General features: G+C 39.0%; 1 protein-coding gene across 1 annotated transcript in view; it reads right to left on the reverse strand.

Moving 5' to 3' along the window:
• Positions 1-358: 358 nt before the first annotated feature.
• Positions 359-13,584, reverse strand: part of gnaq (guanine nucleotide binding protein (G protein), q polypeptide) — a 53,486-nt gene continuing 40,260 nt past the window's right edge. The window contains 5 exon segments of the mRNA NM_001044517.1: positions 359-739; positions 2,285-2,438; positions 3,184-3,313; positions 3,942-4,070; positions 9,071-9,225. Of these exon segments, the coding sequence (NP_001037982.1) occupies positions 549-739; positions 2,285-2,438; positions 3,184-3,313; positions 3,942-4,070; positions 9,071-9,225 (759 nt within the window). The 3' untranslated portion in view covers positions 359-548.

The following is a 13,584-nucleotide window of genomic DNA, read 5'->3' on the forward strand; positions in this document are numbered from 1 at the left end:
AGAGAAGTATATAAATTAGCAAAGCAGATGGCTTAATTTTAAAAATACATTTAAAAAAAAAAAAAAAAAAGAAAGAAAAGAATGATGCCTAATTGGCAAGTGGTGTGTGTGGCTCAGAAAGAAAATGGATGGAAGGTAAACAGGGAATCTTGTACTTGAAAAGATTAAAATACTCTAAGGGTCTAGGAGCCTTAGATGTGCATGCGTAAATAAAAATCTCGCTCTCGCCTTCAAAACTCAAACACGAAAAGAACTAAATAGCCAATGTGAGTGCACAACTGAGAAATTATAACACAAGTTGGATTTTTTTTCTCCTAGAAAAATTTGCTGCAATGTCCTGCAGCACCTTTTTTTTTTGTTTTTGTTTCCTTTACATAGTTTTAAATAAAATCAGAATAATTACTACAAACTCTGTGGACCACTCACAGAGTCCAGGACGGCAATAAATTAGTATTATGCAAATTGTTTCTTTCTCTGTTATAGATAATACAGTCCATCTTGTATTTCTTCAATGGCCCAAAGGGAACAGGGAGAGCTAGCAGGCACCATTACACCAGGTTGTATTCCTTCAGGTTTAGCTGTAGGATTGTGTCCTTGACTGCAGCAAAGACGAAACGAATGTTCTCAGTATCTGTGGCGCAGGTGAAGTGTGAGTAGATTATTTTGTCGCTGTCGGGATTGAGATCTACGAACATCTTTAAAATGAATTCTCTTGCTGCTTGTGCATCTCGTTGGGGTCCTTTTGAAAGGGAAATAAACGATATAAAATTTTCTTCAATAACATTAAATGAATTTGAAAACACAATTCAAACTAGTATCACTAATTAGCTAGAAGATTAAATAAATAAAGCAGCAGAAAAATACTGGCAAAAACATTAGAAATCATCTCCAGGAAAAAAATGAATTGCTCTGGTTATGGTTCTTAGTAGTGTGGGGTCTGTGCTTACTGGTGGTAGCCTTGTGTACCATTGAGAGGCTCTGTAAAATCAATACTTAAAGTAGGATTATAGGGGTGGTGTTGGCAAATAAAGTTCTGTATTGCTGAGCGGACAAGTAAAAATTTACAATATTTAAACAGTTTGTTAAAGGGGGTCCCTTCACTAAACTTTGACTGTCAACTCAGAGATGCAGACTCTTATTCGCACTTTCACAATTTACATTCCATAGCAATTTTACATTATTTTTTTCAGTTTCAGAGCTATTTAAGTTTTTATTAATTGCCAATGTAATGAACTTTGAAACAGTGCCACCTGGATGTCAGTTCCTGTAAGTGTACAGTCAAAGGACTGATGTGCTCAGGAAGGAGATGTAAAAGGGCAATGTGAGGCTTCTGATCTCTTTCCTAAAACACTTTTTGTTTTTGTTTCTAAGGCTAATGCCTGATGTGGTGTTTGGCAAGCCGAAAATCGCTTTCCGAAAATAGCGCCATAAGCCTCCTACCTGTGCCTGCACCCAAATGAATGGAATACCAATAGCCAATATCCGCCAAAGATATGAAGTCTCGTGTTTTTTGGCGGATACCGGCTACCCGAGTGTAGTCCATACATTTGGGTGCAGGTACAGGTAGGAGGCGTATGGCGCTATTTTTGGCAAGTGATTTTCGGCTTGCCGAAAATATACACCAAACTGCACGTCTGGCAGTAGCCTAGAGGTAGATCTCTTTGACTGTACAATTATAGGAACTGACCAGCAGGTGGATCCGTTACAAAATTCATTGTATGAGCAGTTCAAAAAACTAAATCGCTCTGAAACTGTAAATAGCAAAAGTGCATTTTTAAATTACATTTTGTTAAAGGTTTATTTATACTTTAAGATCAACAGATGTATCGGCTTGGGGAAATGAAAGCCAATGTGACTCAGAGAGTAGACATGAATATAGCGTTTATGTGGGACTTTTACGAGCAATAAGGTTACAATGGCAACCTTTAAGACCTATGCATGTCTGAGTGAATAGGCATATAATGATGTAGCGGCCATATATGTGCTACTATGGACAGTAGTCAAATTGCTTCACCAGCAGGACTTACTCCAAAGCACAACAGATAGGGGTTATTTGACTGATTGACAGCTGTGTCAGTGTGGTCACAGCATTGCTATAGCTGCTAAGTTAAAAACAGAACATTTTGACATTAAGGATATAATATATGGTTATGTATTGTGATATTAACATTGTTATACTGGAAATTGCTAATCTTGTAGATTTTTTTATGCCCAGGAACAATTAATCAAATGAATTTAATCAATTAAACTACAAAGGTGGCAACAAACTGATATTTTTACTAACCATCATATTCAGGAAAATAATCAACTAGATGTGAGTACATGATTTTCTCCTCTAAAAGATCTTTCTTGTTTAGAAACAGGATGACTGAGGAATTTTGAAACCACGGATATGTGATGATCGTCCTAAATAACGCTTTGCTTTCTTCCATTCGGTTCTGTAAAAAAAAAACGTGACCATATAATAACAATGTTCTTTAAGTATGACTTGCAATGCAGAGGTTTTAAGAACATATGCTCTTCCCAAACAGACTGGGTAATCAACTACAAGGCTTAAAAACAGTTTGATCCCTAGACCTATGCCTTATCTGACTTGGCTATATATTTTCAAGCACCTACATTCAGCATTGCGGCCAAGGGGAGCTTTCACAGTTTTTTTTACATAAGAAAACTGGCATAACAAAACATCTAGAATGGACCAGATTCCATCAAGTAAACCATTACCCTCAGCTGATGCCCTTAAAAACTATTAGGTTCACTATTAGGTTCAGGTGCATGATGTACAGTGAACTGGCTTACCAACCATTATTAAAAAATTATATTTGACCTCTCTTCCCATGACCTATATTGCTCAGAACAAGATCAGATCAATGACAGAAATGAAGAGGAGCCACAGTTCCCCCCTCACTTTCTCCTGTTCTGATCAATCAGCCGATTTGCCTAAATGAACTGAATACTATCAAGGTGGCCATACACTTGGATTTATCTAGCAATAAACCAATAACATAAAAAGGAGGCATTAAGACAAATTTGGCAAATCCAAAAATGTCAGGGAAAGTCTCACAAAAACATTAAAAGGGAATGCCTAACATTTTTAGCTAAAAATGATTGTAACACAAGATTCTAGGAGAGAAAGAGGGCCTAACAGCGATAACCCTCCTTGGGTCCACTGCCACTTCTTACCTCATTGTCAGATTCCACCAGCACTTGATCATATTCACTAAGGGCTACAAGGAACATTATGGAGGTGACGTTTTCAAAACAGTGTATCCATTTCCTTCTCTCGGACCTCTGTCCTCCTACATCCACCATTCTGCAGGGCAAAAAGAAAAACAATACATATTTTAACATATGAAAACGTTCAATGCATCACAGAATGGTAGCTATGTTGTTTTTTTTTTTTAACCAATGTACAACAGAACTGTGTAAGCACTGATTTAAAGAGGGAAAAAAGTCAGAGTAGTGTGTGTTTGCATAACCCTCATACCACACAAGTATGACAATGCCCTAAACAGCTGCAGGATAAGAGACCGAAACCTATAGATATTTCAAGAGAAGAGCACAAAGGGGCCAACAAAAAAAGCATATAGTGAGCTTGTCTATACAAATTTTTGGAGTGATAGATCCAATGAAAGATCCTGATACCATGCAGTGGAATAAAGCTGACTTGGCTGTAATAGCCACACTCAAAAATAAAAAATAAGATGTGTGCTTAGGTGCTGGTTCACCACTTCCACCCCTCCGCTATAAGCCATTACAGCCCTGTGCATGTGCATTAGTTTCGGAGGTGTGCAGGGCCGCATAAAATGAAAACTTAGATGCAGGTTGAAATTTTATTCACTTCTTTTGCTTAAATATACATTAATGGCTTAAATGGCTGCCAATTAGTTACGTTAAAAAATTATTAGCAAGAAGGTAATTATTTTTCCACATTATCTTACCTGAAGATAACACTTTGTAGGTCAAAGGGATACTCAATTATTCCAGTTGTTGGAACTCGAACCCTCAGCACATCTTGCTGGGAAGGAAGGTATCCTTGACTTGCTATACGGTCCAGGTCATTGAGATAACTGTAGAATTAAACAAAAACATGCAGATGGTTAATTTACCACTTAATAATATAGTGGCTTGTTGATACACACGATAAATGAAAGTAACTTTGTATTACGCATACCATTTTACCAAAACCTTCAAACATGTGGAAGAAGGATGTATTTACAAATTTTGCAGTTGGTCTCATGTATCACAACCAGAATCTGTAGCAACCACATCATACATCACACCCCAAGTTACCAAGATTTACAATATAATGCAATGTAATTGTACATTAGTACTAAATTCATGGTGCAAGGCTGTACTGTTCTCCATATATGCTTTACATTACTATTACTGCCTTTTCACAACAGTAGGACCTGGTTATCTCTCCACTAAAGGTGGCCATACAAGCTAAGGTCGCCAACTGAGCGGATCTTCTCCCGATATCCCCACCTACGGGTGGACGATACTGGGCTAATTCAGTCGTTTGACCCTGGAGCCAAACGATCTAATTAAAACGACGGGTATAGGGTCAACAGGCCGATGTGGTCCCCGATCTGACTAATTTTTAAACCTTCCAATCGAGATCTGCCCATCATTAGTGCCCATACATGGACCGATTGGTCTAAGGGACTGATATCGGCAGCTAGAATAGGCCCGTGAATGGCCACCTTTAGAGAACTGGTTTTCATGGCTGCCTTTGTTGCCTCAGTCTAAGAAAAACAAAAATTCAGATGAAAAGCTACCACTATTATTTATAAGTCAGCATTCTTGTAGCTTGGGTCGCCACCTTTCTGATTAACCATTGCCAGCCTGCAGGGGGAGGTGCTGACTAAAAAGGCCATGGGGGCGGGGTATGGGTGGTCCAGTGATGTCACGGGGGCAGAGAATGAACTGGCTTATGACATCAGGGTTGGCAAAATAGCCAGATTGGGGAAATGCAAACAGTTGGACAGGGAAAAGGAGGGATAAATGGGACGGCTTATCTGAAAAAAAAAAAAAAAAAACTTTATGGAGGGTAGGCAATTACAAATTCCCTTGAAAATTTGTAATAACAGCCCCAATCAAATACCTCCTAGGTGGCAACCTTAATTGCAGCTTGACATCATTTTGCTATGAGGGCTAATGCTGGAGTCAAAACAATTTAAGGCGCAGCACGGGAGACAAATATGCTTTGCAGCCTCAAATGCAGAAGTTCTGACCGAGTAGTACACTCTCACAGTGGTTGCTGCTGTGGTAATGTTTCCACTGAAAAACTTTGATGAAGCTGGAAGCAAGCCAAGATCCTGATGTGCAGTGTCTCATTATTAACTAAAGGAAGCCAAACAGGAACGCTATGCATATTTCTTACACCCAACCTATGACAAAGTCATGATCTGCAGAAATGTCTGTAATTTTGTTTTTCAGCACTTCTGCTTCCTAATAGTAAGTTCCCGAAGAACAAAACCAGAGCAGTGTTTTAGCCCTCGGTCTCATTTAGCAATATGGGCCTGGGTTACTTTACATACCCTACACTGATCTCTGTCTTTCACCTTGCATAAATCTTTGCTCAGTAGCATTTTCATATAAACATGCAGTTTCAATGATGTCCAGCTAAAGTTGTTTTAGCCATGATTTGTGGTGAGAATTATAAGCTGTGTGCTACAGGAAGGGGTGAATCCTTGCACAGGAAGTACCCCTGGCCATGAAATGTCCTCATATATGTATGTCTATATATAGTCACTTGTAAAGGAACTGTTGTCAATTTGTACAATACAATAATAGTACAGCCAGGAGGAATAAACTGTGGAACAGAAGTAAATTTATACAGTTACAAAGATTAGGAAGCAGCATTTACTATTGTATTTGTTTCATTATTATTATTTAAACACATTTTTTTAGGAAGGAAAATAAAATACCGTATATACTCGAGTATAAGCCGATCCGAATATAAGCCGAGGTACCTAATTTTACCTAAGAAAACTGGAAAAACTTATTGACTCGAGTATAAGCCTAGGCATCCATTTCTTTTAACACACCTGCACACTAGCTTGTGTCTGAGTAGTAAGGGCAGCGCTGGATTACTAGTCCAACTGGCCAACCATGTTATCATTTTAATTTGGGTGATTAGAAAGGAAAGGTTTGCATGTAGTACAGTGATATCCCGGCACAGAAGGAAAAAGGGGGTACATAGGGGGAATGTAGAACAGAAAGCAAAACAGAAAGTAAAAAACCTCAACTCATACTATAACTGTAGACATTTGTGTATTCCATCGTCTTACTGTTTTGGCTTTTATTACATATTGGGGATGGAGTTATCATCATGAGTGATGGCACGGAGGGGTGGAAGGCAGCCAGGTCCTCCAGGGGGCCCATGGGTATCCACTCTCCCTTTCTAATATGTTTACTTTTGCATATTTGACTTTGGTTACTAATAGACATCCATTTTTAGGGCAGCCTGGGTCAGTGGTTTTGTTGCCCACTGAAGAGAAAGCCCTGGAGCAGGGGTAGGGAACCTTGGCTCTCCAGCTGTGATAAAACTACAAATCCCATCAAGCATTTTCCTTAATTAACTATGACTGTGGCTGTCAGACTCCTGCAATGCATTGTGGGACTGGTAGTTCCATAACAGCTGGAGAGCCAAGGTTCCCTACCCCTGCCCTGGAGCATGTGTGTTATAAGGCTTCTGTGCAACGTGTCACATACTGCAGCCCTATTAGAGCAGAGAAAAAAAATCATTGGCGACTTAAGGAGCATAAAATAAGAGAAATCAAAGCCAAAGGATGAGACATGTCTCCGAATGTGTCTGGCAGGATGTGCGATCCCCCTGAGGCATAATGTCCATTTTCATATTGATGAACTGTCAGGTGCAAAAAATGGCATGAACTTATAAATAAAGCAAGACCTATGCATTCTCCCTTGCACCGTTTGAGGCATTCTGATATCTTTGGTTACAAGGAGAGCCAGCTCGGCAGATAAGAGTTTAATGGTCATTAACACTCAGCTAAACTCTTATCTGCCGAGCTGGCTCTCCTTGTAACCAAAGATATCAGAATGCCTCAAACGGTGCAAGGGAGAATGCATAGGTCTTGCTTTATTCATTAAACAGCTCATTTAAATGAAAGTTCTTTCCGTAATACCTTGCTACAGCCATCGGACGCGTACCGGCATTCGGCGCACACTCACGCACGTCACGCAGAGTGCGACATGACACGTGTGCGCCGAATGCCGGTACGCGTCCGATGGCTGTATGGTCTAGCTGGTCTGAATGGTCTAGCTGCGCTCGCTGCCTGTAGCAAGGTATTTTACGGGGGTATTTTACAGAGAGGGGGTCGCAGAGTAAGCGCATGTACACGCGTCGGCCGGGGGAGGGTTGGGTGTGTGCGGCTACGCACTTGGGCAGCGTTACATCAGCATCTACCGTATATACCCGAATATAAGCCGAGGATTACTTTTTCAGCTCTTTTTTAGGGCTGAAAATCTCGGCTTATACTCGAGTATATACGGTAAATCAGGTGTTAAAGTGCAAAGTTGCTGTTGAACTTTAGCACTTAACAGAACAAAATCTGTTGAAGAAGTTAAATCAATTCTGACAAATTGGCCCTTTTAAAAATTGCCAAAAGTATTTGATAAATGTGGCAATTTGATGAAACTTTTCCTTTCAGGATGATCTGCACATACAGTGGGGCTGGAGCAGTCCCATTACATGAGGACAGGGTCCCATTTAGACATATTGACAGCCTGGTGCAGTCATTGGCCAAATAATTTTTCCAATTATTTTCTGTATATTTCCATGCCCCAATAACATTTGGCAAGGGTAAATGCAAACATTCTTGCTTCTAGGCTTAAACATAGGATTTTAATACCAACTAATAGCACTACAGAATAGCAGGAACAAGTGTATTTCCACTTACAATTAGCATAATCTTGATAGTAACTACAGGCCAAGGCCTTTTTGCAGTGCTTAAAAAATTGCTGTCAGTGGGTAAATGTAGAGATCAACCTACATGACGAGGAGGGTCCGATTGTGATCAAACAATGCTTGTATGCCTTGACTTGCGTTTGCCGAGAGTGGTTGGCAGTTTACACACACACTATAAATGACTCCGGCTTCCGGGCTTTCCGGATAAGGTATTTTTTCATAATTTGGATCTCCATACCTTAAGTCTACTAAAAAATCATTTAAACATCATTTAAACCCAATAGGGTCGTTTGGCCTCAAATTAGGATTAATTATATCTTAGTTGGGATCAATTAAAAAAAGGTACTGTTTTATTATTACAGAGAAAAGGGAAATTATTTTTAAAAATTAGTATTATTAGAATTATTTTCTTATGTGAAACTCACACATTCATTGTAATTAAAAATCATGCGGCTCTATGACTGGAGAAGTACAATCCTTAACCCCGTAGTTTACAGATTTTGTGGGTTCAGGTCCCTTTTAAATGGGTTAAAGAGATTAATATTGGCACAACAACCCCTGCTATAATTTCAGGACTAGGGTAGCAAATTAAACCTTCATCCTAAAGCTCGCTCTAGGAAGTCTTGAAACGTGACAACACATAGATTAATGTGCAAAATGGGGCCCACATTATATCCACTTTAACATACAGGCAAACCATAAAAATATTACTGCCTCCAGATGACCCACATGCAGTGTAGCATTCCTGCCTGCATAGATGCAACAAACAGCGTGGGGGTCAACAACCGCCTAAGACAAATCATACTAGCAAGGACAGCAGGAAAGAAAGAAAAAAGAACTCCTGAGCAGCTGCTAGTGAGAAACATTCAGAATACCAGTAACCTAATAGCTAGTATAAGATTCAGGAATTATATTTAAGCAATAGCTGTAAAGCTACATGTTTCAGATTGTTTGTCCTCTGGAACAAAGGCCTATGTTAAGGCTTGTAGAATAGGAAGTTTAATTTTTAATATTTTATTAAAAGGCAATGTTCATAGTTCCCAGTAGAACAAAAGTACTGCAGATACCTGCAGTAATTATTAAAATACATCTGTTAAAGGGGATGGCAGAGAGTATATAAAAAAAACTACTTACTATTTAGTGGAATCAGACAGCTGATACTCCCGTCGCCTGTCGTATGCCTCTTGTATGCCAGGGTCATTCCACAAATACTTTATTGCATCTACATAAGGATTCTCAAATGAGGCGACCTTCTCTACATCAACTTCTCGAATTAACAGTGCATGGCCCTGAGGAAGGGGGGAAAAATATCATTTCTAAAAATAGTAAGACAAATAAAAATATGACACGGCAACTTTCCACATATTTCCTGTTAAACTAAACAAAAGGAAAGGGTGTGGAACTGGCAAGTGTTGCATCCCAAAATTAGCAAAGAATTGCTACTAAATGTGTTAAGTATAGGCAAGTTGCATGTTTATCTTTTCTCTGCCTTAACTACATTTCTGAAAAACTCCAAAGCTGAAAAAAACAAAACAAACATTTTTCCCCACAAGCAGGTTTTTGCCACAAATAAAAGGCTTGTCACCTTAAACCTGGCAAGCTTTTTTTTTTTGGCACAAAGACAGAAATGTATTTTTTTTTATTTTAAACTCAACAGAGGCAAGCCACAGCAAAAGCAACTGATTGCAGAAAAGGCAGGGATTTCAAACGCTTACCTGTCACCTTGGGCTGGTGCTTTACTTTTTCCAAAATTGCATCAGCCCAGGGCACCGTGTGAGAAGCACCAAGTTGCAATCTTCTTCCTCTTCTCCATGTGTCATCTCTAGTTAGGCCAGGCACATGTGCAGTTTAGAATTTTTTGTACTGTACATGTGCTCTATGGAATTGTAGAAGAGGACATCAACTTGGCATCCTCCCACCAGTCATTTAACCTTTACTTTTCTTCTACTTAGCATATTTTAACAGGCTTTTCTGTGCCAATAAATCTTGAATATGCAAGGGACTTAATGACCCCAAATTGATCGTGGGCCACTTTATTTAATTTAGACCTCAAACTGCAGTTTTAAAAAGCTTTCAAATACATTCAATACGGCAACTAGAGAATTATGTATATGGACTAAATTCCTATAATTCCTAAATTACTATTTATTGGAAGTCAAGAATCATCACTTGAAGGGTTTTTTTTCTGTGCTATAAATATGTAGGATTTAAAGTTTTATAATCCAGTAGAAAGATTTTAATTAAAGTTTGGCTTTGGTCTGACAACACCAATGAGGATTAACTAGCTACACAATGAAGAAATCTGGCAAAAGTTACTTGCCACGCTTAGAATATAGCCATGTATTGAGGAGCAAAAAGTGAGGAGAAACATACACAGTGCAAATGGGAAACAATCAAGATACAAGGTGAAGTATACTTGTCTTGTTATGTTGGGAAGAAAAATATATACGGAGCTGCTTCTGGATAGCAAAGGCTATTTACAGTGGCTTACGATAAAGGTATTTATGTTTAAGGGTTGTGTATATACAGTCATGGCCAAAATTGTTGGCACCCCAGAAATTTTTCCAGAAAATCAAGTATTTCTCACAGAAAAGTATCGCAGTAACACATGTTTTGCTATACACGTTTATTCCCTTTGTGTGTATTGGAACAGAACAAAAAAGGGAGGAAAAAAAGCAAATTGGACATAATGTCACACAAAACTCCAAAAATGGCCATTAGGCCGAGGACCACAGTCGGTCCCTGATCAGACGGGAAAATCAAACCTGCCCTATCGACGCCTGGCTTATTTTCAAGCAGATATTGTTCGGGGAGGCCCGTCAGAGAGCCCTATACATGGGCAGGTAAGCTGCAAATCAGTCTAAAGGACTCAAAATCGGCAGCTTTAACCTGCCTGTGAACGGCCACGTTAAGGCTAGCCATAAACAGTCTAATATTGCCTGTCAACCATCCCTGACCAAGAGATTAGTTTATTGGCCCATGCCAACCATTGTACAATATTTAGTAAAGAAAACGCAAAAAACTGAACCAGTCAGGAAAAGCTGCTAAAGGGCAACAAAAAGGAAAAAAAAACTGCAAAAGGTTGCTAAAGGAAAGGCACAATGATTTTAATAATGAGCAGCCCTTAAGTTATTGAACCAACACCATTAATCAACCCAGATGGACATGAGGTATTCCAGGGACTGTAGTTTAAAGGGGAAATATTAGACTGGCGGTGTGTTTAGTAACTTGAGTTGAGAAAAACTGAACATGCTCAGGAGCCAAGAGCCAAAGTAAATTGCTGAGGGAGGGGCGAGTGAGTTAGAGGAGGAGATGGATTTCCAGGTGATTAAGGGGATGCCACAGCCTTACTATTTTTATTTTTTACCTTTTAATATCCAGAGTTGCAGGTATTTAAATATTTTAAAGAGGGTGTTTACTGCTTAAATGTTTTTGTGGAGGGTTTACATGACAGGCATTTTAACACATTGTTAAAAATAGTACCTGAGAAATGATAAAGCACAATAAGCGCACTGAGTTCTATGTTCTACCAAGGCTTAGGGGCAGATTTATCAAATCACGAGATTGAATCCCGAATGGGAAAAATTTGGAATGGATGCGAAAATTTCAGAAGATTGCAAATCACGAAAATGCTTATGAAAAAATCGCATTAGTCACGATAATATCATATTGGCGATCCGAAAGTCACAAAATTTTCGTACCGAACAATTGTAAACAGCGGGAAAACCTTTGCAATTTTTTCTCGCAAGCATCGAAAAAGTCATGCAAGCATCGAAAAAGTCTGCGAAAATACGCTCAGAGCGTTCAAATGAAAGCTCCAAGCATTCTGTCAATTGCACTGGTATTTATCTACAGTGCTGCTGCTTTTAAACATCACTATAGTTGGAATGTTCTGGCTTAGTTATACACCCACAGAGCTAAAACACTAAATGCTGAGGCCATGAAGTTCAAGGTAATTAGATGGCTTCCCAAGAATCTGATACAGGAACTAGGCCACCATGCATAACAGGACTGTGGCATAAAAATTAATCTTTGCCTCTAAAGATGCCCCCAGTAGCTCCATCTTCTCCTACAAATCATCTCTCAAGCCTGGTACTAACCTATTATGCAGTTTTTTTTTTTATGCAAGCTTAGTGTAGAAAAACAGGTTGCTTGTGGTTACCGACTTTGCCATCTCCTAGGAAATTTTCTGTGGCCAACCATCAACCAAGCAAAAATGTACGAGGTGCCACCAAGTTATTCTATGTGCACGGAATGTTAGTCATGCGTGTCCTTTTTTAAAGGAGATTATTTAATAGGTCACTTAACATAATACAAACTATCTGTTGGTTAAGTATTCATTCTGGGGGTATAGTATTCCTTTGATGAAAAGGCCCATTATGAACTTTAGAAGCAGCATGGTTCTGAGAGTAGTGATTTCTATGTGGCATGGCTTCTTTTTAGCCTCTTATCTGCCGAACCGATATAGATATTATATATAAAGATATTGTATTTGCTAAAAGCAATGTCTTGAGAGGAACAGTATGTAACAACTCAACTATATCCTTGGGAAATAACTATAAGTCAGCAATTAGACACACAGACACACACGGCTTTGATGCAGTGTTAGCACATGTAATGAGCAATTCCTGGCTACAGACTAGTTTCAATCTTTAAAAATGAGAATTTAAAAACAATAATAGACTGATTAAAATATAGATGCTAAATTGCAAATGTGCAATTGCCAATAGAAACTGACTAGAATCTAGTTTTGAACAGTCTACTACAAGAAAATGAAGCAAAGGTTTGCCTAGTTGGGATTGGAAACTGCAGTTCTATTGTGCTTAGAATACGGAGATATTATGTGCTTTGGTTAATTAAACCAGGGTAAATTTTTTTCCTGTTAATACATAAAACACGAGCGGGCTTTCAATGTATTCAGTAGTTTGTCATAGCAATTGTTTTATTGTGTCTTTTGCCAAGGCAGCCATATTTTGGGTGCAACTTGGTTGAAAAGCATGGTCTGACTAGTCAGCTCACACTTATACCAGTAATTTTCTAGAAGAGTTCCTCAGTCACAGTCACTCTCCTGCACTCCAGTCCAGAACCATATAGTTGGATGGTTGGATGAATAGTGCATACTCTCAAAAAAAGGTCTTTAAGTTTTATTACTAAGACCTCACAGAGGAGATGATCATAAATATCTGCCAAATAAAATGTGCAACGTGCTGTCTACTTATAACATCTGCAAGTCTTTCAGAAGACATCACCTGTTGCTTCCTGCCCACCACCTACTCCCCTCCTGTGCACGCAATGCTGCATTTCGTTCCTCCGGAGAAAAATGCAACACTGCAAGCAGAGCGCTCAGTGTATGCTGTCTTCCTCTTGGGTCTGGCAATGTCAAATATCCTAACAATACATTTTTCAGATACTCCATGTTTGCCCCCTCCCTTCTTCTGTCTCGTCCATTTTTTTTCATTTGCTCCTGTAGAGCAATTAGTAAATCTGCCCCTAAGATTCTTCCCATCCTTTAAAGTCATGCAGGTGGGTAAATAGGCTCCCTGTCATCCACATAAAAAAGGAGAGAGTTGAGGTTCCTCAACCTTCTGTAGACAGAGAGCAACATTTAAAATGTAAAAAATTGGTGAGTCACTATAATATGTGCACTG

The sequence above is a fragment of the Xenopus tropicalis genome, chromosome 1, assembly GCF_000004195.4.
Source record: "Xenopus tropicalis strain Nigerian chromosome 1, UCB_Xtro_10.0, whole genome shotgun sequence".
Taxonomy (NCBI): Eukaryota; Metazoa; Chordata; class Amphibia; order Anura; family Pipidae; genus Xenopus; species Xenopus tropicalis.